At 47.4% G+C, this 25648-nt stretch overlaps 2 protein-coding genes across 8 annotated transcripts in view; both read left to right on the top strand.

Annotated features, from left to right (window-relative positions):
- LOC100535347 (V-set domain-containing T-cell activation inhibitor 1-like) overlaps positions 1–25648 on the top strand; it is an 82218-nt gene that overhangs the window by 17307 nt on the left and 39263 nt on the right. The window lies entirely within an intron of this gene.
- Positions 9192–11921, top strand: LOC147831641 (V-set domain-containing T-cell activation inhibitor 1-like; the record flags this gene model as incomplete). The annotated part of the gene is made up of 1 exon (XM_087304803.1): positions 9192–11921. A coding segment is annotated over one exon (303 nt), but the record flags the coding sequence as incomplete, so codon positions are not given.

Here is a 25648-nt window from a genome sequence, read left to right as displayed (position 1 = left end):
CCTCGGAGCTAGAGCTTACATAGCTGCGGGCCAGGCTGCTTCCGCCTTGCATGCGATAGCCACCTACCAGCGCTACCAAGCGCAGGCGCTGGCCGAGCTGCACGAGGGTGGGTCCAACCCAGGCTTACGAGCTTCGCACCGCCGCCGACTTAGCTCTTCGGACTACTGAGTCCGCTGCGTGTGCGTTGGGGAGGACGATGTCCATATTAGTGGTCCAGGAGCGCCACCCCTGGCTGATAGGCGCAAAGTCGACAAAGTCCGCTTTCTTGACTTCCCCATATCCCCAGCCAGGTTCGGCGACACTGTCTGTGAATTCACCCAGGAATTCAAGGCGGTGAGAGAGCAGTTGGTGGGTGATGTCTTATCGGCGGTCCGTAGCCCGCTCCGCCCGCCGTGCCATTCATACCTGCTCCTCGCCGAAGGCGCCCGCCTACGAGAGCTGCTCCGCCCCCGCACACGCCTCCGGCGAAGCGAGCGCGTCGGGCACCTCGGAAGCAGGCAGCCCCCCTGCCCAGAACGCCGCTAAGTCCGGCAACGGACCGCGAAGCGCCCCTGGGACAGGCCATCTGGAGAAGAGGGAACTTGCTCTTTCCCCGCTGGAGGGCGGGGCCCCATTTCCAACGGCACTTTTTACTGCCATGAAAACATTATGAAAGGGCACTTTTCACTTCCCCAGATGTGACAGCCCGAAATCTGCCAGTCTGGGACGCTATGCTTTCTAGCTTGCAGATTCGGTGCGTTTCGCCAGTGGCTCACGAGCGCTGGGAGGACGGTCTCCTTTCTCCCACCCCTCGAGCCTCCCCTCCGGAGCTCGGGTTCGGAGTGAGAGCAAATATCTCACCTCCAGCTTTTCCGTGGGACCCGCGAGCTTCCCGGATCAGCACACCCACTCCGCGCTGCCCCACTGCTGGTACGTCAGCGATTGTAGCGATGAGTCCATTAGCGGGAGCTCTGCCTGCCTGGTTAGCGCGGGCCAGCTCTTCGCGGTGGCTCATACGCACAATCAGACTCGGCTATGCGATTCAGTTCGCGAAACGGCCCCCCAAGTCGCGGGTGTGTATTCACCAGGGTCAGCCCCCTGTCCGCCCCTGTCTTGCGAGAGGAGATTGCTGTCCTCCTGGCGAAGGATGCAATCGAGCCGCTCCCTCCAGCCGAGATGGAGAGCGGGTTTTACAGCCCACACTTCATCGTGCCCAAAAAGAGCGGTGGGTCACGGCCAATCCTAGATCTGCGCGTTTTGAACCGCTGCCTGCACAAGCTGCCGTTCAGAATGCTCACGCAGAAGCGCATCCTCCGGTGCGTTTGTCCTCTGGGTTGGCCTGCAGCATTAGACCTGATGGACGCGTATTTCCATGTCTCCACTCTTCCTCGCCACCGACAGTTTCTGCGGTTTGCGTTTGAAGGTCGAGCTTGGCAATACAAAGCCCTCCCCTTCGGGCTCTCTCTGTCTCCGCGGGTCCTCACCAAGCCCGCGGAGGGTGCCTCAGCGCCCCTTCGGCTCGCGGGCATCTGCATACTCTATTTCTTTACGACTGGCTGATTTTTGCCCTCTCTCGGAGCAATTGATTATGCACAGAGACAAAGTGCTCTGGCACTTCCACCTGTGGGGGTTTCAGGTCAACCGAGAAAAGAGCAAACTCGCCCCCGTGCAGAGGATCTCTTTTCTCGGGCTGGAGTTGGACTCGGTCACCATGGCAGCGCGCCTCTCCGGAGAGCGCGCTCAGCTGATGCTGTACTGTCTTAGAGAGCTCGACAGTAAAATAGTGGTCCCACTGAAACTATGTCAGAGGCTCCTGGGGCATATGGCATCCGCAGCCGCTTCATGCCGCTCGGATTATTCTATATGAGACCACTTCAGCACTGGCTGATCACGATCGAGTCCCCAGACGCGCATGGCACGCGCGCGCACACCGAGTCTCTGTTACTGCGCTGTGTCGCCGCGCCCTCAGCCCTTGGAGCGACCCCTCGTTCCTACAGGCCTGGGTGTCTCTAGAACAGGCGTCCAGTCTTGTTGTCGTTTCAGCAGACGCTTCCAACACGGGCTGGGGGGCTGTGCGTTGCGGGCATGCGGCTGCGGACCTGTGGAAAGGTACCCAGTTGCATTGGCATATCGCCTGGAGCTGTTGGCAGTGTTCCTCGCTCTCCGCCGTTTTTTTCCAGTGCTGGAGCGGCAACACGTGCTGGTCAGGACGGACAGTACGGCGGCGGTGGCGTATATCAGCCGTATAGGGGGTATGCGCTCTCGCCGCATGTCTCAGCTCGCCCGCCGTCTGCTCCTCTGGAGTCATCCGCGGCTGAAATCGCTGCACGCCATTCATATTCAGGCAAGCTCAACCGTGCAGCCGATGCGCTCTCACGGCAGCCTTGCGTCCTAGAGAATGGAGACTCCACCCCGAGTCTGTTCAGCTGATATGGGCGCGATTCGGGGAAGCCCAGATCGATCTGTTGCTTCCCCCGAGATCGCTCATTGCCAGTTGTTCTTTCCCTGACCGAGTGCTCTCGGCACGGATGCACTGGCTTACAGCTAGCCTCGGGGCACGCGCAAATACGCGTTTCCCCCAGTGAGCCTGCTCGCGCAGTTACTGTGCAAGGTCAGGGAGGACGTGGAACAGGTTGCTGGTTGCGCCCCTCTGGCTCAACCGGACCTGGATGTCAGAGCTCTCCCTCGCGATAGCCCTCCCCTGGCAGTCCCTTCGAGAGAGCACCTACTCTCTCAGGGACAGGGCACCACCTGGCACCCTCGCCGATCTTTGGAGATTTTTAGACGCGAGGAAGACTTAGGTAACCTCCGATTGCGGTGGCTAATACCGTCACTCGGGCTAGAGCCCCCTCCCCTAGCGCGCCTATGCCCTGACGTGGAGTCTATTCACTGAATGGTGTGTCTCTCGCTGAGAAGACCCCCGTAATTTGCCAGATCAGCGTTGTGCTTTCTTTACGCCGAGAGAAGTTGGAGAGCAGGCTGTCGCCCTCTACACTCAAGGTTACGTGGCTGCCATCTCCGCTCTCATAACGCGGTGGCTGGCAGCACCGTGGGAACGCATAACCTCATCATCCGGTTCCTCAGGGGCGTTAAGCGAATTAATCCACCCCGCCCCCTCTCATGCCCTCTTAGGATCTCGCCCTCGCTACACAAGCCGCGTCAGATCCCTTCGATCCTCGACTCAGTATCTTTCTGTCCCTGAAGACAGCTCTGCTGGTCGCGTTGATATCGATTAGAGGGTCGGGGACCCGGAGGCATTTTTCGGTCAGTGACTCGTGCCTATAATTGGGCTGGCTTCTCTCACGTCCTGAGACCCCACCCGCGATATGTGCCCAAGGTTCCTACCACTCCGTTTTAATACGAGGTAGTGAGCCTGCAAGCGCTGCCCTCGGAGGAGGCAGACCCAGCCCTTCTTTATTGTCCAGTTCGCGTTTTGCGTATTATCCGGACCGCACTCAGAGTTTAGATCATCTGAGCAGCTCTTCGTCTGTTATAGCGGTCGGCAGCAGGGAAGTGCCGTACCGAAATAAGTTCCCACTAGATTGTGGATGCCTTTCTTTCACTATCAGAGCCGAGATGAGCCGCGTCCCCCGAGAGCGCGTGCGCACTCCACTCGGAGCTTCGCATCCTCTCGAGCGCGCGCACGCGGCGCCCCTCTAACAGACATCTGTAGAGCTGCGGGCTGGGTGACACCCAACACATTTGCAAGGTTTTACAATCTGCGAGTGGAGCCGGTTTCCTCAAGGGTATTAGGTAACCCTTGGTGATTGAGGAAACAATTCGGTAGGGTGTTGAAACACGCTTGCTGCGCCATTTTCCCTAACACGGAGATACGTGCGCCTTTTTATCTGTCAGTAAAGTTCCCCGTCAGGTGAGCCCTGCAGATTCCTCCGTGGCCCCCAGCACTGACTCAGCGGAGGAGTCACTTGCTGGCCCACTACGTTGTAGGTCTGCCCACTGGTCAGCCCGCGTTTTGGGTAAAGGTGCCTGCTATGCGTGATCCCCACTAGGCGATCCCATATGCTTATTCAGCCACGGTTAAGTCCCCCCCCCTGGGCGGACCCGTGTCTTCCCTCCCCGCTAACCACTCTTTTGCTATGCGTACTCCCCCTTTTTAGGGCTAGTCCATATGTAAATTCTGCCATCTATCCCCCCTTGGGTAACGGATGGCCTCCGCAGCGTCCTCCCTATCGGGATGGCACGCTTCCCAACGTACTGTCGTATTTTCCTAGAATTATCTAGATGCTCACGACTTCCCAAAAAATATATCTAAATCCGTAAAACTTCTGTTGAAGTAGGATAAATTAGGGCCAGGGACACGTTGGAGGACCGCGCCCCCCATGATGTGGGTGCGTCACGCTTGCTTGACTATCTCCTCATCGGGGGTGTTGGTAAGGTGCAGTCATTATGACGCTTTCAATGGGCTCCCAATGCGTGGATTTTACAATCAAATCCACTTATAGTGCTGAAGTTCCCCCCGAAGGGGAACGTTCGAGGTTACTAAAGTAACCCTTCGTTCCCCGAGGAGGGGAACGGAAGCACTATACTCCGTCGCCATAATGACTGTCCCTTAGCTGTTAAAAGTCTCTTCAGCTTAAAAAGGATAGCGTCTGCTGGCGCCAGGTGAGCTTATATACTCAGTTGATTGCTTATGCCGCTCACCTGCGCAGGCTTGCGCTGCCAATTCATTCTTAATTGGCCCGTTCAATACTCTTTCAGACGAGTAGCTTCTGAACCGAACCTCCCAATGCGTGGATTTTACAATCAAATCCACTTATAGTGCTTCCGTTCCCCTCCTCGGGGAACGAAGGGTTACTTTAGTAACCTCGAACGTTTTCCCTGTACATTGATTTATCGCTTACAGATGCGGATGACAAGACGAAGGTAAAAGTTTTCCAGTTTTTAATCGGAGAAACCGGGAGAGAACTGAGTAAGACGCTAGGCGCCGCCCTCCCGGCTGACGGTGAACTGACGCTCGAAAGGCTGATAACCGCGTTCAGATAGCACTGCAATCCAGCACCAAACGAAACAGTAGAAAGATACAAATTTTTCTCCAGAAATCAAAACTCAGGCGAAATGATTGATAAGTATATTACTGATTTGACAGTGCTAGTGGACACATGCAACTTTGGATCAGCTAAAGATTCTCTGATTAGAGACTGAATTGTCTGCGGCATACTGAACTCACATGTGAGAGAATGTCTATTAAGAGAGCCTGAACTGACGCTTGAGAAATGCGTAAGGATTTGTAGAGCATCAGAACTGTCAAAAGAGAATGTAATGACCATAGAAGGACAGAAAGCTGAAGAAGTGCACACAGTACAGATAATTAAACAAAATCAGGGTGCAAAACAAACTCCTACAAAGTGTAAATTTTGTGGAAAACAGCATGAGTGGAAAAAACTGAGTTGCCCAGCTTATGGAAAGCAATGCAGAAAATGTGGCAAATTAAACCATTTTGCTGCCACATGTAAAACAAAAGAAACTAAGAGAAAAGGAATACACAGTGTGGCAGAAATTGAAGAGGAACCATTTCAGGAAATCCTAAGCCTTAGTTCGCAAATGAGAGAGGACACACAGGAAAAACAACTGTTTGCAACCATGTTGATAGGAGAACGACCAGTAAAATTTCAATTAGACTGTGGAGCCAGTTGTAACGTAATTCCCATTCAGCAGTTAAACCCTGACACCGTGATGGAAAATACTGAACAAATCCTGGTCATGTATAATAAGAGCACCAGTGGGAAAATGCAAAATAAAAATAAGAAACCCGAGAAATAGAAAACTGTACCGGATGGAGTTTATTGTTGTGGAAGACTCCTCTTCAGTGCCCCTACTGGGAAACAAGGCAGTACAGGCAATAGATCTGGTAAGAATACAGCATGAAAATATTATGGCAATTGATGATATTGTTACCACAGAAAGATGCAGAGGAAAAGAACCATGGGACAAAAGTGACATACATAGGGAGTATGCTGACGTATTTGAAGGAGATGGATGCCTGGAAGGAGAATATAACCTAGAAGTGGATCACGCAGTGAAATCAGTAAGGCTTCCAAAGCGAAGAGTTCCTGTGGCACTAATGAAACACCTAAAAGATGAGCTGGGAAGCCTGGTAGAGAGAGGCATTATAGCTCAGGTGGAAAAGAGCACAGAGTGGATTAGCAGAATGGTGGTGGTGAAAAAAACGTCTGGAAAACTCAGAATTTGTATCGACCCAAGACAATTAAACAAAGCATTGAGACGTCAACATTTTCCCTTACCCACCATAGATGATGTTCTCCCCGATCTGACCAAAGCGAGAGTCTTTACAGTGTGTGACGTGAAAGATGGGTTCTGGCACATAAGGCTTTCAGAACGGTCAAGCTACCTCACTACCTTTGCAATGCCATGTGGCAGGTACAGATGGATTAGAATGCCTATGGGAATCAGCCCGGCTCCAGAAGTGTTCCAGCACAGGTTGACTTAGGCATTAGAGGGGCTTCCAGGAATACGGATAATAGCGGATGACATCCTTATCTGTGGTGAAGGTGACAATGATGAGGCAGCTGAGAAAGATCATGACACAAAGCTAAGACAACTCCTGGACCGTTGTAGAGACAGAAACATTAAACTAAATTTCAACAAACTCAAGCTAAGACAGAAAGAGGTGCCATATATTGGACACAGACTGACATCTGAGGGATTAAAGATTGACCCAGAGAAGGTGAGAGCTATATTGGAGATGCCCAGGCCATCTGATGTGAAGGGACTCCAGAGATTATTAGGTATGGTGAACTATTTGTCTAAATTTTGTGCACATTTATCAGACAGCTGTGACACATTAAGACAACTGACACACAAAGATGTGATTTGGGAGTGGACTGATGTACAGGAAGATGCATTCAACAAACTGAAACAAATGATTGCCTCAGCACCTGTTTTGAAGTACTACAATCCAGAGGACGACCTAGTTTTGCAATGTGACTCCTCTGAGACAGGACTGGGCGCAGCACTTTTGCAGGCAGGACAACCAGTCGCTTATAGCAGCAGAGCCCTCACAGCCACAGAAAAAGGGTATGCACAAATAGAAAAAGAATGCCTAGCAATTCTTTTTGGAATGGAGAAATTTCACCAGTACACATATGGCAGGAAAGTAGAAGTACACTCAGACCACAAACCCCTAGAAACCATTGTAAAAAAGCCATTGCTTAATGCGCCCAAAAGATTACAGAGAATGCTTTTGAGACTGCAACGATATGACATTAACGTTGTCTATGTGCCAGGTCAACTGATGCACTTAGCAGATACTCTCAGCAGAGCATACCTATCAGAATGTGCTGCAGAAGGATCAGTAGAGACAGAAATTGAGACAATCAACATGTTGCAGTACCTGCCCATATCAGAAGGGATTCTACAAAAGATACAGAGAGAAACAGCTAAGGATGAGAAATTTCAGATGTTGCAGCAAGTGATAGCTCAGGGATGGCCAGAGGAGAAAACTCAGCTGAAAGAAGAGGTGAGACAATTATTTTCTATAGGAGAAGAGCTTAGTGAGCGAGGTGGAGTGATTTTTAGAGGTAAGAGAGCTCTAATACCAGCAAAGCTGAGAACAGAGATCATGGAGAGAATTCATGCATCACATCTAGGCATAGAAAGCTGTTTACGAAGAGCAAGAGACTGTGTATACTGGCCTGGAATGAGTGCCGCTATGAGAGAATACATAGGGAAATGTGCTGTTTGCAGAACTGTAGATGCGCGACAGCAGAAAGAGACAATGTGCGCACATGACATTCCGATAAGGCCTTGGGCAAAAGTAGGCACAGATTTTTTTTCATTCAACAACAGAGCGTATCTCATCACAGTTGACTATTTTTCTAACTTCTGGGAAATTGATTATCTTACTGATACCAGCTCAAGCACAGTGATACACAAACTAAAGGCCCATTTTGCACGACACGGGATCCCAGACACAGTTATCTCTGATAACGGGCCACAGTACAGCTCTCAGGAATTTAAAAAATTCAGCATAGCTTGGGAATTTAGGCATGTGACGTCATCTCCAGCATATCCGCAAAGCAACGGCAAAGCCGAGTCAGCAGTTAAAACCGCAAAACATCTCATGGAAAAAGCTAAGAGAGCAAAAGCTGATCCATACCTGGCTATACTAGAGCACAGGAACACTCCATCTCAAGGATTTAATGCCAGTCCTGCCCAAAGACTCATGAGCAGAAGAACTAAAACATTACTGCCAACACGGGACAGCCTCCTGCAGCCAGGTGTTGTAAACACAGAGCACGCTGTAAAAATCAACCAACGCAAACAAGCCTACTACTACAACAGAGGGGCGAAAGATCTTAGACCTCTGCAGGAGGGAGAACAAGTAAGAGTCCAGTTGGACACAAAACGTAAAGCACACTGGACACTGGCAAAGGTGGAAAGAATGACCAATAACCGATCATACACTGTCAAGCTGGAAAATGGAACTGTTGTACGGAGAAATCGGAAACATCTCAGGACTGTGCCTGGAAGACCACAGGGAGCAGACACAGGGAATACTGTCAAGCTTGCTCAGACTAATCATCCAGATGAGGGACATACAAAGGCAGTTCCAGAGACACGCATTACACGCACACACCATACAGACACCAGCAACAGTGTTGTGATAACTAGAAGTGGCAGAATAGTTAAAAGACCAACACACTTGAGAGATTTTGTTTAAACATCTGTCATTGTTTTTATGACACTGAAGCGAAATTAAGAGCATACAGTGTTATGCTGTTGTGCACATGTTGTAATGTTATGTTGTTCCTTGCATACAGTGCACATATTACTGTATATAAATTGTTTAAAAAAAAAACAAAAAAAAAAAGGAAAGATGTTCCAATATGTTATGTATATAGACAGCAGGATGGGAGGATGTGACAGACCATGTATGGTTTGTAGTGTATGACGTCATTGCTATGCGCATGCATGTGAAGTAAAGGAAGCACAGTGAAAACCTGCGTGTCTGAGATTCATTGATATATAGAGTGATAGTTGAGAATTAGAGTGAACTAAGCATAAACAAGTGTAAGGAGACTATGATATGTGTTGCCAAATATTAATTTAAACTTTTTTATTAACAGGCAAGAAATATTGGTCTTAATCCAGCTGATGCTGCTGATGTCTGAACGTGAGCACAAGTTTATCAGTCAAGTTAGAAAATGCCTTATTCTTTATTTTTATATAATCATCTTTTCTCTTTTTAGTGTCTCTGCAGGAGAGCATTGTGGGTTTTATTGGTGACTCAGTTGTTTTGGAATGCTCTTCTGGACAACCTGAGCTCACAGTTCAAGACATCACAGTGTGCTGGAGACACAATAATCTGAACGTGTACGACATTATTAATGGACAAGTTTCAGTAGAGGGACAAAATCAAGCATATAAGAACAGAGCTGATACCTTCCCTGATGAATATAAGAATGGAAACTTCTCGCTCAAACTCAACAATCTTCAACACAGTGATAAGGGAAGATACACGTGCTTATCATAAGAGAATTTTTGTTAAAACAAACTTTTATCTTGGATGCAAATAATCTTTGTCCAGCACTAATATTTTGCTCTAAGAACAGATGTGTATTTGTGTTTTCATATTGTTTTTTAATATTTATTTTGTCCATTCAGAAAGACAAATAAGAGGAAGTATGAACCAAGCAACAAAACCAAGACCAGAGATGACTGTAATAGTTTTTGTTCTGTTTATTGGAATTATTGAATTGAATTTGACAGATTTTAGACAAACTGTACAAAAAGTATTCCATACACTTTGTTAAAAAAAACTGTCGAGGATCCACCATGCAAACTAATTATCCTCATCAAAAAAACATCTTTTGATAGCTTTTTTGAACAACCCTAAATCTTTTATTTCCTTGATTGATTTTGGTAGTTTGTTCCACATGATTGCACTTGTATATAAAAACATATTTTCCCCCACTAAACTTCTAAACTTAAATAAACAAATATTAAAATCCCAACTCCTAGTACTGTATGAATGCTGTTGCCCCACCATTTAAAAAATAGTTTATCAAATAACTAGGAACCACATTATTAAACATTTTACGTACCTTTCCCAGTTTTAAAAAACACACTCTATTACTAACAGTTAACATACTTAATTTATTAAAACACTCTTTGTGAAAATGTGCTTTTGGATGCATTTTTGAAAATATTCATGCTAATTTATTTTGTGCCTTTTGCAATTTCTCTTTCAAATTCTGTGAGCATCTACTTTACCAAAATGACACACTGTAAGTGCAGTGTTTTCAGTGTTTTAACAGTAGCATGAAGTAAATGTCATCAGTAGATCATACTGTCCAATTTAACATATGATGTTTGTGTTTCAAAACTCTTCTTTGAAACTTGTCCCTGTCCAAGTATAACAGAATAACGGTTCCCTAGTAGCAAAGAATTCTGGCCCAGATTTGGCAAAAAGCTGGCACAGCAGGCATTCATCCGGCACAGGCATACAGCATGTGGGCCAAACATGGCCCGGGTTTGGCAGAGGTGGCACCGTTTTTAAGGCGGCACACAAGATTTGGTCCAGATTTAAAAATTTGATAAGTGGGCCATGTGAGTTTGGCCAGTCTTGACCCACATTTAAAATACACTAAAATCATTTTTGAGTAAAGAAAAAAAATTTTACCAATCAGGTCACTTTGAGAAAAAGCGTGCCCATAGTGTACCTAAAGCGCGTCACTCCATGGGTTTATCAATTTCATTGCAATCGTGACACACCAACCTATCTGGCCCAGTTCAGGCCCAGTTATGAGTTATTAACTTGGCTGAGACTTGGCCCAGATATGGTCTGTGTTTGGCCCTTGTCTGGAAGCCAGATTTGGTCCAGTCATGTACCGTAATTCACTGCGGCATGTGGGCCAAGCAAAACCTGATTGTGTGGGCCAGAGCTGGGCCAGAGAAATTTTGCTAAGTGGGTTGTTTTAGAATTCAACCATGTAAACTCACTGATGTAATTTTCTTCTCTATCCCTCTCTTTCAATTCAATTTATTTATAAAGCACTTTAAAACAACACAGTTGACCAAAGTGCTGACAACAAAGAGTAAAACAAACTTTAAGATACAAATAAATAAACATAAAATGTCAACATCTCAAGCTGTGCTAAAAGCCAAGGTGGGTTTTAAGAGATTTAAAAACAGTGATGAAAGGGGCTTGTCTAATGTACAACGGCAGCTCATTCCACAATTTTGGTGCAGCCACAGCAAAAGCCCGATCCCCTCTGAGCTTTCGACTGGTCCTGGGCACACCCAGGAGGAGCTGGTCGGCTGACCTGAGCAAACGATAAGGTGTGTAGGAACAGAGAAGCTCAGAGAGGTAAAGGGGTGCAGCACCATTTAGACACTTAAAAACAAATAAAAGTACCTTAAAATGGATCCTGAAGTGCACGGGCAGCCAGTGAAGAGAAGATAAAATCGGGGTGATGTGCTCGTATTTGCGTGTGCCAGTTAAAAGACGTGCAGCTGCATTCTAAACCAGTTGCAGTCGAGAGATCAAAGACTGACTCACCCCAAAATAAAGGGCATTACAGTAGTCCAAGCGGGAGGTTATAAAAGCATAGATCACTGTTTCAAAGTGCTTGTGCGATAAAACGTGCTTAATTGTGGCCAGTTGTCGTAAGTGAAAGAAGCTAGAGCGAACAACAGACCGAATTTGGCTTTCAATGTTTAGTTCAGGATCCATTTTAAAACCCAAGTTCACAATCTCTGGCTTACAAAAAGTTTCGAGATTATTTAGTTGTACAGAATGAGCAACGTTGGAACTGGGGCCAAACACCATCACTTCGGTCTTAGAATCAATAAAATGGAGAAAATTCAGTGCCATCCAAGACTTAATGTCCTTTAAACATGAGTCCAGTGCATTTAGCGGAAGGTCATCTGTTTTTTTAAGGGGAACATAAGTCTGACAGTCATCTGCATAACAGTGAAAGGAGATGCCGTGTCTCCTGAGAATCGAACCAAGTGGAAGCAGATATAGAGAGAACAATATAGGGCCCAGAATAGAACCCTGTGGAACTCCATATGCTAGTGGAGCACCGGAGGACTCACAATCACCCAACCGCACAGAGAAGGTTCGGCCTTCCAAATAAGACCTGAACCATTCCAAAGCTACACCTTTAATGCCAACCCAATGTTCCAAGCATGAAAGTAAAATGTCATGATCAACAGTGTCAAAAGCAGCTGTTAAATCTAATAGGACAAGAACCATACAGTCACCAGAATCACATGATAAAAGAATATCATTAAAAACTCTTAAAAGGGCAGACTCAGTGCTGTGTTTTGCTTTAAAACCAAACTGGAAAAATCTCAAGAAGGTTGTGCTCATTCAAGTGTGCAATTATCTGATTATAGACTATTTTTTCCAACACTTTAGATAAAAAAGGCAGCTTGGAGATTGGTCTATAATTTTGAAGAATATTTGTGTCCATTCCAGGTTTTTTAAGAAGGGGCTGTACAACAGCATGTTTGAAATTTTTAGGAATCACTCCTGAAGTAAGGCTGTTATTTATAATAGCTAAAACAAAAAAGCCCACCATGGAAAAGACCTCTTTCAAAAGGTGTGGGGGAACAGCATCATGAGGTGAACCTGATGGCATTATGTGGGCCACAATCTCATCTAGCTAAGCGAGAGTGACATGCTCAAACTGCTGAAAGGCAGCAGGGAACATGGGAAGGATTGAGGGATCAAAATTGGGTGGTGTTATCTGGGCTCTAGCTGAGGCCACCTTATTAATAAAAAACAGCAAGAAGTTATCGCACATTTCAAAAGAGGGTTCAAAACAGGGAGCCTGAGGGGCATTAAGAATAGAATCAATTGACTTAAATAACACCTGAGGTTTATTACAATTGGACATGATGTCAATGTTCTCTTAAAATTTGAAAAGACACCTGTAAATTGTCTTTTCCATTTTCGCTCAGCTATACGGCATTTTCGCCTATAACAGCACGACTATCATCATTTAAACAGGGTTCAAATTTAACTTTAGGCTGCCTGGTTTTAAATGGAGCAACATTGTCCAGCACAGACCTACAGGTGTCATGTAACCAGGAGCTAAAAACATCTGTATTATGATGCAAGGGCACAGAAATGGTGTAAGAGTTAAAACAATCATAAAACCGTGTGGCAGTGGAGGAGTTAAAAAACACGATAACGCACGACAAGGGGGCGTGGCCTGTCTGCATTACTAGGCAAAGAAATCTCAAATACCACGGGCATATGGTCAGAAAAAACAACATCATACACCTCCAAATTATATATATAAGTGGGGAGGGGGGGGTGTTGGATTGTAAGAGGATTGGTTGAATTATAGGTATATTGCTCGACTACGCCACCCTGGAAATTATTGGCCAGGGACCCACATTACACAGTTATTCAACAGTTTCAAGACACACAGATTCGTTGTGGCTCAAATCAGACTTCAGAACACAAAAATTGAATGAAGTTGATTCAAATTTATTAAAAAATCTGATTATTAAAACAGTACAAACACTTTAATGCATTTAAACACATTTTACTCAGTACTTCCTCCTCAGAACCGGGGCCACTGGGTTATAGTGTTGGAGGCACACGCACACACACTCACCACACCACCAGTTGTGAACACAGCAGGCGAAGGATACACCAGCACCACACCAATTCTACACCAGCGCGCCCCAATTCTGAAGGAAGAAAAAACAAGATAAAAACCAGTACAAAAAGACACACACACACACACACAAACACACACACACACACACAAACACACAAACTTCAGGGATACACTTAAAACAAGCACTCAGTTCAGCGTATGACCAGTTTAATAAAACAGGGCAACTCACAAATCAGTATACGTATAGCACAACGTCACTTAGGGGGGGAGGGGTTGGGGGGGGGGATCACAGTAGAGCATCTTCTGAAGTGGAGAAGTAGCATAATACATCACTCCAACAATACAGCTTTACAACAATCCCAATAGTGCAAAAAGCAAAGTATAGTATAAACGTTAGTATAAGTGGTGACTGCTCAAAATGGTCACAAAAATCTTTTCTGTATTGACATTGGGCTGGCCCAATCACAAACTCCTATTTTGGACTCTGTGTGAGCGTGCGTAGTCTGTGTGTATTTGTCAAAATAGCCGAGAGTCAGAAAGAAAGAATGCAAGGGGAGGCGCAGAGAAATCGCGGGAAATACACCGGCGTTTCATTTAGCGGTTTTGAAAAGATCTCCGTTCATTCTAGTAACTTACAAGGCTAAAAGCGCAAATCACGTGACCGCACACTCTCTGCCAAGAGCTGCAGAAAGTAGTTCAGCGGGTGAGCTTAAACCCCAGGTGAGAGTATAGTGCATGTCACAGTTAATCTGCTGGATGATCTCATCTAACTATAGTTGTTAAACGTGATATTGAATTCATCTTGTTGTCTATCTAACAACTCTTATGTCTTTTGAATCACTTGTTCTCAGGTAACTCTGTTTTGGCTGAGTGCAAAGATAAGCTAATATATTACTTTATGTAACATACACTGATTCTGCACATTGACTGATTGCTTACCTTTATCATATACATGTATTGTACGTTATACTGTTATAATGGCCATTATTGATTTTTAAAACGTTCGAGGTTACTAAAGTAACCCTTCGTTCCCCGAGGAGGGGAACGGAAGCACTATAAGTGGATTTGATTGTAAAATCCACGCATTGGGAGGTTCGGTTCAGAAGCTACTCGTCTGAAAGAGTATTGAACGGGCCAATTAAGAATGAATTGGCAGCGCAAGCCTGCGCAGGTGAGCGGCATAAGCAATCAACTGAGTATATAAGCTCACCTGGCGCAGCAGACGCTATCCTTTTTAAGCTGAAGAGACTTTCAACAGCTAAGGGACAGTCATTATGGCGACGGAGTATAGTGCTTCCGTTCCCCTCCTCGGGGAACGAAGGGTTACTTTAGTAACCTCGAACGTTCCCCTTCGGGGGGAACTTCAGCACTATAAGTGGATTTGATTGTAAAATCCACGCATTGGGAGCCCATTGAAAGCGCCACAATGACTGCATCTTACCAACACCCCCGATGAGGAGATAGTCAAGCAAGCGTGACGCACCCACATCATGGGGGGCGCGGTCCTCCAACGTGTCCCTGCCTAATTTATCCTACTTCAACAGAAGTTTTACGGATTTATATATATTTTTTGGGAAGTCGTGAGCATCTAGATAATTCTAGGAAAATACGACAGTACGTTGGGAAGCGTGCAATCCCGATAGGGAGGACGCTGCGGAGGCCATCCGTTACCCAAGGGGGGATAGATGGCAGAATTTACATATGGACTAGCCCTAAAAGGGGGAGTACGCATAGCAAAAGAGTGGTTAGCGGGGAGGGAAGACACGGGTCCGCCCAGGGGGGGGGGGGCTTAACCGTGGCTGAATAAGCATATGGGATCGCCTAGTGGGGACCACGCATAGCAGGCACCTTTACCCAAAACGCGGGCTGACCAGCGGGCAGACCTACAACGTAGTGGGCCAGCAAGTGACTCCTCCGCTGAGTCAGTGCTGGGGGCCACGGAGGAATCTGCAGGGCTCACCTGACGGGGAACTTTACTGACAGATAAAAAGGCGCACGTATCTCCGTGTTAGGGAAAATGGCGCAGCAAGCGTGTTTCAACACCCTACCGAATTGTTTCCTCAATCACCAAGGGTTACCTAATACCCTTGAGGAAACCGGCTCCACTCGCAGATTGTAAAACCTTGCAAATGTGTTGGGTGTCACCCAGCCCGCAGCTCTACAGATGTCTGTTAGAGGGGCGCCGCGTGCGCGCGCTCGAGAGGATGCGAAGCTCCGAGTGGAGTGCGCACGCGCTCTCGGGGGACGCGGCTCATCTCGGCTCTGATAGTGAAAGAAAGGCATCCACAATCTAGTGGGAACTTATTTCGGTACGGCACTTCCCTGCTGCCGACCGCTATAACAGACGAAGAGCTGCTCAGATGATCTAAACTCTGAGTGCGGTCCGGATAATACGCAAAACGCGAACTGGACAATAAATAAGGGCTGGGTCTGCCTCCTCCGAGGGCAGCGCTTGCAGGCTCACTACCTCGTATTAAAACGGAGTGGTAGGAACCTTGGGCACATATCGCGGGCGGGGTCTCATACGTGAGAGAAGCCAGCCCAATTACAGGCACGAGTCACTGACCGAAAAATGCCTCCGGGTCCCCGACCCTCTAATCGATATCAACGCGACCAGCAGAGCTGTCTTCAGGGACAGAAATATACTGAGTCGAGGATCGAAGGGATCTGACGCGGCTTGTGTAGCGAGGGCGAGATCCTAAGAGGGCATGAGAGGGGGCGGGGTGGATTAATTCGCTTAACGCCCCTGAGGAACCGGATGATGAGGTTATGCGTTCCCACGGTGCTGCCAGCCACCGCGTTATGAGAGCGGAGATGGCAGCCACGTAACCTTGAGTGTGGAGGGCGACAGCCTGCTCTCCAACTTCTCTCGGCGTAAAGAAAGCACAACGCTGATCTGGCAAATTACGGGGGTCTTCTCAGCGAGAGACACACCATTCAGTGAATAGACTCCACGTCAGGGCATAGGCGCGCTCGGGGAGGGGGCTCTAGCCCGAGTGACGGTATTAGCCACCGCAATCGGAGGTTACCTAAGTCTTCCTCGCGTCTAAAAATCTCTTCAAAGATCGGCGAGGGTGCCAGGTGGTGCCCTGTCCCTGAGAGAGTAGGTGCTCTCTCGAAGGGACTGCCAGGGGAGGGCTATCGCGAGGGAGAGCTCTGACATCCAGGTCCGGTTGAGCCAGAGGGGCGCAACCAGCAACCTGTTCCTCGTCCTCCCTGACCTTGCACAGTAACTGCGCGAGCAGGCTCACTGGGGGAAACGCGTATTTGCGCGTGCCCCGAGGCCAGCTGTAAGCCAGTGCATCCGTGCCGAGAGCACTCGGTCAGGGAAAGAACAACTGGCAATGAGCGATCTCGGGGGAAGCAACAGATCGATCTGGGCTTCCCCGAATCGCGCCCATATCAGCTGAACAGACTCGGGGTGGAGTCTCCATTCTCCAGGACGCAAGGCTGCCGTGAGAGCGCATCGGCTGCATGGTTGAGCTTGCCTGAATATGAATGGCGTGCAGCGATTTCAGCCGCGGATGACTCCAGAGGAGCTGACGGCGGGCGAGCTGAGACATGCGGCGAGAGCGCATTCCCCCTATACGGCTGATATACGCCACCGCCGCCGTACTGTCCGTCCTGACCAGCACGTGTTGCCGCTCCAGCACCGGAAAAAAACGGTGGAGAGCGAGGAACACTGCCAACAGCTCCAGGCGATATGCCAATGCAACTGGGTACCTTTCCACAGGTCCGCAGCCGCATACCCGCAACGCACAGCCCCCCAGCCCGTGTTGGAAGCGTCTGCTGAAACGACAACAAGACTGGACGCCTGTTCTAGAGACACCCAGGCCTGTAGGAACGAGGGGTCGCTCCAAGGGCTGAGGGCGCGGCGACACAGCGCAGTAACAGAGACTCGGTGTGCGCGCGCGTGCCATGCGCGTCTGGGGACTCGATCGTGATCAGCCAGTGCTGAAGTGGTCTCATATAGAATAATCCGAGCGGCATGAAGCGGCTGCGGATGCCATATGCCCCAGGAGCCTCTGAAATAGTTTCAGTGGGACCACTATTTTACTGTCGAGCTCTCTCAGACAGTACAGCATCAGCTGAGCGCGCTCTCCGGAGAGGCGCGCTGCCATGGTGACCGAGTCCAGCTCCAGCCTGAGAGAAGAGATCCTCTGCACGGGGGCGAGTTTGCTCTTTTCTCGGTTGACCTGAAACCCCCACAGGTGGAAGTGCCAGAGCACTTTGTCTCTGTGCATAATCAACTGCTCCGAGAGAGGGCAAAAATCAGCCAGTCGTAAAGAAATTGAGTATGCAGATGCCCGCGAGCCGAAGGGGCGCTGAGGCACCCTCCGCGGGCTTGGTGAGGACCCGCGGAGACAGAGAGAGCCCGAAGGGGAGGGCTTTGTATTGCCAAGCTCGACCTTCAAACTCAAACCGCAGAAACTGTCGGTGGCGAGGAAGAGTGGAGACATGGAAATACGCGTCCATCAGGTCTAATGCTGCAGACCAACCCAGAGGACGAACGCACCGGAGGATGCGCTTCTGCGTGAGCATTCTGAACGGCAGCTTGTGCAGGCAGCGGTTCAAAACGCGCAGATCTAGGATTGGCCGTGACCCACCGCTCTTTTTGGGCATGATGAAGCGTGGGCTGTAAAACCTGCTCTCCATCTCGGCTGGAGGGAGCGGCTCGATTGCATCCTTCGCCAGGAGGACAGCAATCTCCTCTCGCAAGACAGGGGCGGACAGGGGGCTGACCCTGGTGAATACACACCCGTGACTTGGGGGGCCGTTTCGCGAACTGAATCGCATAGCCGAGTCTGATTGTGTGTATGAGCCACCGCGAAGAGCTGGCCCGCGCTAACCAGGCAGGCAGAGCTCTCGCTAATGGACTCATCGCTACAATCGCTGACGTACCAGCAGTGGGGCAGCGCGGAGTGGGTGTGCTGATCCGGGAAGCTCGCGGGTCCCACGGAAAAGCTGGAGGTGAGATATTTGCTCTCACTCCAAACCCGAGCTCCGGAGGGGAGGCTCGAGGGGTGGGAGAAAGGAGACCGTCCTCCCAGCGCTCGTGAGCCACTGGCGAAACGCACCGAATCTGCAAGCTAGAAAGCATAGCGTCCCAGACTGGCAGATTTCGGGCTGTCACATCTGGGGAAGTGAAAAGTGCCCTTTCATAATGTTTTCATGGCAGTAAAAAGTGCCGTTGGAAATGGGGCCCCGCCCTCCAGCGGGGAAAGAGCAAGTTCCCTTTTCTCCAGATGGCCTGTCCCAGGGGCGCTTCGCGGTCCGTTGCCGGACTTAGCGGCGTTCTGGGCAGGGGGGCTGCCTGCTTCCGAGGTGCCCGACGCGCTCGCTTCGCCGGAGGCGTGTGCGGGGGCGGAGCAGCTCTCGTAGGCGGGCGCCTTCGGCGAGGAGCAGGTATGAATGGCACGGCGGGCGGAGCGGGCTACGGACCGCCGATAAGACATCACCCACCAACTGCTCTCTCACCGCCTTGAATTCCTGGGTGAATTCACAGACAGTGTCGCCGAACCTGGCTGGGGATATGGGGAAGTCAAGAAAGCGGACTTTGTCGACTTTGCGCATATCAGCCAGGGGTGGCGCTCCTGGACCACTAATGTGGACATCGTCCTCCCCAACGCACACGCAGCGGACTCAGTAGTCCGAAGAGCTAAGTCGGCGGCGGTGCGAAGCTCGTAAGCCTGGGTTGGACCCACCCTCGTGCTGCTCGGCCAGCGCCTGCGCTTGGTAGCGCTGGTAGGTGGCTATCGCATGCAAGGCAGAAGCAGCCTGGCCCGCAGCTATGTAAGCTCTAGCTCCGAGGGAGGTAGATAACTTACAGGCTTTGGATGGGAGACGAGGCGGACCCCGCCAAGAAGAGGCGCCGCGCGGATTTACCGCCATCGCGCACTCAACCTGAGGAATCGCCACATACCCCCTGGCTGTTTCACCGTCAAGAGTGGTTAGGGTGGAGGAACACGCAGCACGAGCAGAAAAAAGTGCTTTACAAGACCGCGTGAGCCTACTGTGCACCTCCGGGAAGAAGGGAACGCCCCTCTAGTCGGTCCGGCCGCGGAGCTGGGGGATAAACCATCTCCAACCCACGGCCGAAGCAGCCCGGGAAAGCACGGCTAACATGTCCGTTTCAGGATCCGTAGTGACAGCGCTCACCAGCCCGAAGGGGGCGAGCGGGTCTGGATCATCATCGGACAATGAAAGCCCACCCTCCGATGCCGCGGTGGACATCTGGTCTCCGGTGTCATCGGGCGTAAGGGCTACCATCTGTTAGACGGATCGCTTCCCCCGCCCGAAGCTTGGATGGAGCGCTTAGAGGAGCGGGAGGTCCGCGGGCCCGTGGGCGACGGATTATCTCTCGCTGAAACCCTCAGATCTGCCCGAGTGCCCGCTGCAGAGCAGGGGACAACTGGGGTGGTTCGCCCTTTTGCAAAGGCTAACCGCGATCTTGCGCAACAGTCATGGCATCGCAATGACGACATGAACTGCCCGCGAGCAGCGCATTAACATGCTGGACCCCCAGACATGTAACGCAGTGCCCGCGCCCATCATCCGAGGACAGGAAACCACCGCATCCAGAAACGCACAGTCGGAGCGCCGTCCTGATAAGGACGTGCTGCACGACTGTGTTGCTCTTTCTGTGAAGTTTGCAACTTTATACGCACCGCTCTGGAGGACCGGACCCAAAGAACGCCAGGCAAGGGAGAAACCCAGCTCGACCGTCTGCCACTGCGTGTACACACTCTGGACCGGGAGAATGCTCTCGTTCGCTCAGAATCGCTGGTCACAGCAGGAGGAACCCTCATCGACTCGATCAGAAAGTCTCTGAAGCGAAAAGGATAGCGTCTGCTGCGCCAGGTGAGCTTATATACTCAGTTGATTGCTTATGCCGCTCACCTGCGCAGGCTTGCGCTGCCAATTCATTCTTAATTGGCCCGTTCAATACTCTTTCAGACGAGTAGCTTCTGAACCGAACCTCCCAATGCGTGGATTTTACAATCAAATCCACTTATAGTGCTGAAGTTCCCCCCGAAGGGGAACTGATATTCTGCAAAAGAGATGGGGTAAAGTTTGTTCTTTTCAATGAAAATGAAAGGAGGCAGTTATATTTAAGCCCTGATTTGTTATAAATATGCAGAGTGAAGATGACGCTCATATAAATATATAGCTACACAAGGCTGTTTGGTGTCTGTTAATCATAATATCAAAATGAAACAAATTTCCTTATATTATGTTTTCATTGTTTAGATAGTGAAACAGCAAGCAGAATGAGGTAAATTAGGTTATAAAGTACACTGTTCCCTTTAAAGATTTACCCATGCATTAGCAGGCAGTTTTTGTTATGTTTATTATTGAAACATGGGCTGATTGAATAGTGTATTGAATAAGCTAAATTGGCTGTAGTGTATGAGTGTGTGTGAATGAGTGTGTATGGGTGATTTCTGATATTGGGTTGTGGCTGGAAAGGCATCTGCTGCATAAAACATGCTGGAATAGTTGGCAGTTCATTCCACTGCGGCAACCCCTGATAAATAAGGGACTAATGTGTAGAAAAAAAAATGAATGAATAGTGTATTTTTTAGAACTCAACAAATATCTTCATGGACACTATACAGAAATTAAATTGAGATTAAAGTTTGTATTTACTTATTTATTTCATATATATGGCTTTTGTGTTTTATAAAATATGAGTTGATAAATATATTGGACATAGATAGATAGCATTTTGATTGAATGTAGTGGGCCGCTCTGGCCCAAAATGCTAGGGCCGATTTTTTGCCCCAGTCCAGCCCTGAATGGGAATCATTCCAACGAGGTGTGCTATTTGCACTTAGCCTAAATAAACTACAAAATTTTACACCTTTACATCGGAAATAATAATATGCAAATAATACTGTTTTTCTCCAGTCTACCTTCGAAAGGAGCATCTCCAATTCACATTCCACTTTTTTTCAGCGTGCATGTGCGCTCAGCTCACGTTCATTCGGATGTATAAAGAGAATGTCTTCATACATGAAGCCGCTAGTTTCTCCCTGATGTTTTCTAATTTGCAGTCTATAGCCACAGTAATAACAGCTCTGCTCACTACCATTTTAATCCAGCCAGCTTGGTGGGGTTTTGAGCCGCACTGACCACTTTTATCAATCATCCATACCAAAGAGCCCCGCCTAAGCCCATCAGCAGAAACCCTGTTATCAAAGTTCAGAATAGATAGAAATCATCAACATTCTCCAGGGACAGAGCAACCAGGCACATGACATGCTACTTTTCCCACCTGTCCATCATGTATCCAGCTGCAAACGTTCCCGCAGGACAGTTGGGTTCCACTGAACCGAAACTTTTCATCGAGAAAATGGTGTCAATTGCATTCAGAGACCAACTGATAAATCGATAATTCCTTATTTGTTTATAGAGCAGGGCAAGGAGAGCCTCAGAGATAGAATAAAATGAGACAAGAGGAGGAGAGACAAGGAAGGGAGAGGGAAAAAGTGTGACCACTTTCGCCAAGAGCCAAAGAAGACCAAAACTACCAAGACTATTCTTGGTTTAAATTTGGAGACCGCCACTTGGAGCCTCTATGTGCAGTCCTGGCCTTTATTTTTAATGTATGAAAGTGCCATGAGGGTTTTGAAGTTTAACATTGTGCTGTTAAATAAACCTACTGAAACTAACACTATTGCTGTGTCCTTTATCTAGTGCAGGAGTGTTCAACCCTGTTCCTGGAGACCTAAACACCTGCAGAGTTTATCTCTAACCCTAATCAAACAGCTAACTCAATTAAATCTTAATGTATCTGACCTGAAACACAAGTTTTACAGTTCGCTGCATTGGAGAGTTCAAGCTTGGTGAACTCTGATGTGCAAAATCACATCACATGATTGCCTGAGACCAATCGAAGACCAACCATGACCCCTCTGGACAGAACATGGACATGGACCAAACATGGACCAATCGATCGCTTTTTTTAAAATTAATTATCTTGTTTGGTCCCGCCCCTTTTCTCACAGCTGTACAACTAAATTTCACATGCATAATCTCAAGTGTGACAGCAGCATTAGTAGGATCTGAAGCAGTACTCGGTAATTAAAGACAGATGTGTTTGATCAAGGCTGCATCTGAACTCTGCAGGAAGGTAGATCTCCAGAAACAGGGTTGGGCACCCCTGATCTAGCATAATAACCCCAGGGGTCACAAATTCGCAATCCAATGTAAAAAGAATTGAAAGGCAAAAGGCTTTTTATTTGTAATTTATTTGTTGTTTTTATGCAATGGTACTGTAATATGCAGTATTACTGTAGTAAAACCATGGTTTTAAAACCACAGTACACTCTGAAAAACCATAGTTTGTAGCTAAAGTCATGGTTACGGACCATGGTTAATTTTCCTCAGTGAGGTTTATATTTATATATGGATTATCCCTTTAACATGTTGTTGGTAAATGTATGACGCATTCAAATGATTTTTAAATACTTATTTTTAAAACCACATCTCCTGTTTGACACAAATTTGTGTCCCTCTGTTGTTCTGAAAAGGGATGTGGTTAAACTCTGCTGAAGCACCAAACCAAAACCAGAAAAAAAAAAAAAAACGTTCCATTCATTTAGTCACATGATAACAACCAACAACACCTTTGTGTAGGTGTCAAGTGGAGTTTCTAAAACCGCTCTCATCTTATTTTTTCTGCCTTATGGTTTTCTTCATCTCAGATGCTAACAGTTTATAAAGCACAGACGATTCATTTGTGATTAACAGTGTTGGGGAAAGTTACTTTATAAAGTAATGTATTACAATATTCAGCTACTCCCCAAAAAAGTAACTTGTTGTGTTACTTAGTTATTTTTTATGGTAAGTAAAGCGTTACGTTACTTTTGAATTACTTTTGTATGACTTTTTCTGACCTGGCTGAGGCTTGATCTCTTTCAGAACTTGCAGATCAGTTTTTTTTTCTCTTCTTTTAAATAGAGGAGCTCTGCAGTTAAGAACACACTGTATACCCTTTATTTACCTTTAGAAAAGAAAAAACATAATAATACAGGGCAATGTTATCTTTTGAGAACTTCCTGACCCCAGAGCTGTGCATGCCGTTTATACAGATTAATGCAGTTTAAAGGGCACATAGGTTACCCCTTTTTTCATATTTATTATAAGTCTTTTGTGTCCCCAGAATGTGTCTGTAAAGTTTCAGCTCAAAACACCCATCAGAGTATTTATTATAGCTGTTTTAAATGTCTGTATTATAGCTGGGAAAAGGTTGTTGCTGTTTTTTTGCACTGGGCCTTTAAGGCGAGTCATCCCCATCCAACGTTCCCATGTGCCTGTCAGCAACATGCCTCAATCGCCGCCCTCGGCTGCCTTAGGAAGCAGATCTCACGTAAGATCTGTGAAAAATACTACAGTAAGAACTTTACCAATCAGTATTTGATGCATTTTTTGTGGAGTTGCAACAATGAGTTCACGCACACACAGTGCAGACACACACACACATAGCACAGACACGTAACGCAGACACACACGCACATACATAGCGTAGACACGCAGACACACACACACACACACACACACACACACACACACACACACATACATAGCGTAGACCAGGGGTGTCCAAACTACGGCCAACGGGCCATCTGCGGCCCGCAATCAGTTTTGTGGCGGCCCGCGAGGCTATTCATGGATATTAATAGAATCTGGCCCGCTATACAAAATGAACGTAATTCAATAAATAACCACTGGGTGTTGCTATTACATGCCTTCATAAGGCAGCAGTTCCTGTTATGAAGTAAAATGAACCGAACAAACTAAAAGAAACATAATTCATAATCACGTTTTGGCGAGCTATGGCGCAAGCAAGAAAAAGGAAAATCAACAGTGAGTGCAGGAAATTTCAGTCACGATGGGTCAAAGCATATTTTTTCACAGAGGTCAGTGGAATTTGTGTCTGTTTAACAGTGTTGGGAGTAATACGTTACAAAAGTAATGTATTACAGTAATGTATTACATTTTCCTGTAACGCAGTAGTGTAAGGCATTACTAATAAATTTTCAGTAATATTTTACTCGGTACATGTTCAGTAACGTGTGCGTTACAACACACTTTTCACCCGCAAGACATTAACAAATAAAAAATACCGCAGTTCTATTTCCTGTTCGTGGCTAGAGAATATATGCGCGTGCTGTCATTAATCTCCCATCTGGCTATGACCTTTTTACTTTGAACGCGGAATGATTTCAGCTTCTGAGCTCAAGGTCCGGGGCTATTGGCTCAGCCCGGTTCGCAGTACGCGCAGCGGAAAATAGATGAAAATGGCATAAGACAGTGCATTCGCGAGACGGACGTAAGTGCATATGGCGTTATTTCTCTGACAAATGTCGTAAGCTCATTCATGTAATACGAGCGAGTGAGCGTGCCGGTTTCCTCTGTGGACAAAACTCCTCGCGTTCACTCAACACTGGCTGGGCTGCTCACGTGCTAACGACCTGCTCTCGCTCCGACAGATGATGCAGACTCACAATCTGTGCCTTGTTTTTCCTCTTCATTTTGTTCTGTTGCTCTCCAGAGATCCTCCTATTTAATTGTTATCCCAAGAATTTTTATATGGTTTATTATTGCTACACTATTTACTTACAGGTTAAGATAAATTCTATAATAAATACTAGTGTTTTTGAGTGTAAGGTATACTGCCTATGTTTTAGGCTAGTATTTACAATGAATGCTTAAGCATACTGTCGTATTAAGAATAGTGAACTCATAAAATTAAATATAAAGTGTAGTTTTACTACAGTAAAGTGTGGTGAATTGTTGTACAATCTACCCCATATTGTAAAAAAAACTACAGCACTGAATCATTTGTTTATATTACACTTGTTGTGTTACCATAGCAAATATAATATTACCACAACAGAGTAATTAAAGTACTTAATGACAATATGTGTGTTCAGGGGCCCTGTGGAACAGCTTCTTCTCAAAATGAAGATGATGGGAGGGAAAATGTCCTCCAAAATCTCATCAACAATGTAGAAGACAACAGACACTAGTTCACTTT

This window comes from Danio rerio, chromosome 22, assembly GCF_052040795.2.
Source record: "Danio rerio strain M-AB ecotype USA chromosome 22, GRCz13ab, whole genome shotgun sequence".
In the NCBI taxonomy this organism is placed as follows: Eukaryota; Metazoa; Chordata; class Actinopteri; order Cypriniformes; family Danionidae; genus Danio; species Danio rerio.
Note: the sequence above shows the minus strand (reverse complement) of the source record. Positions and strands in the feature narration are given on the sequence as shown.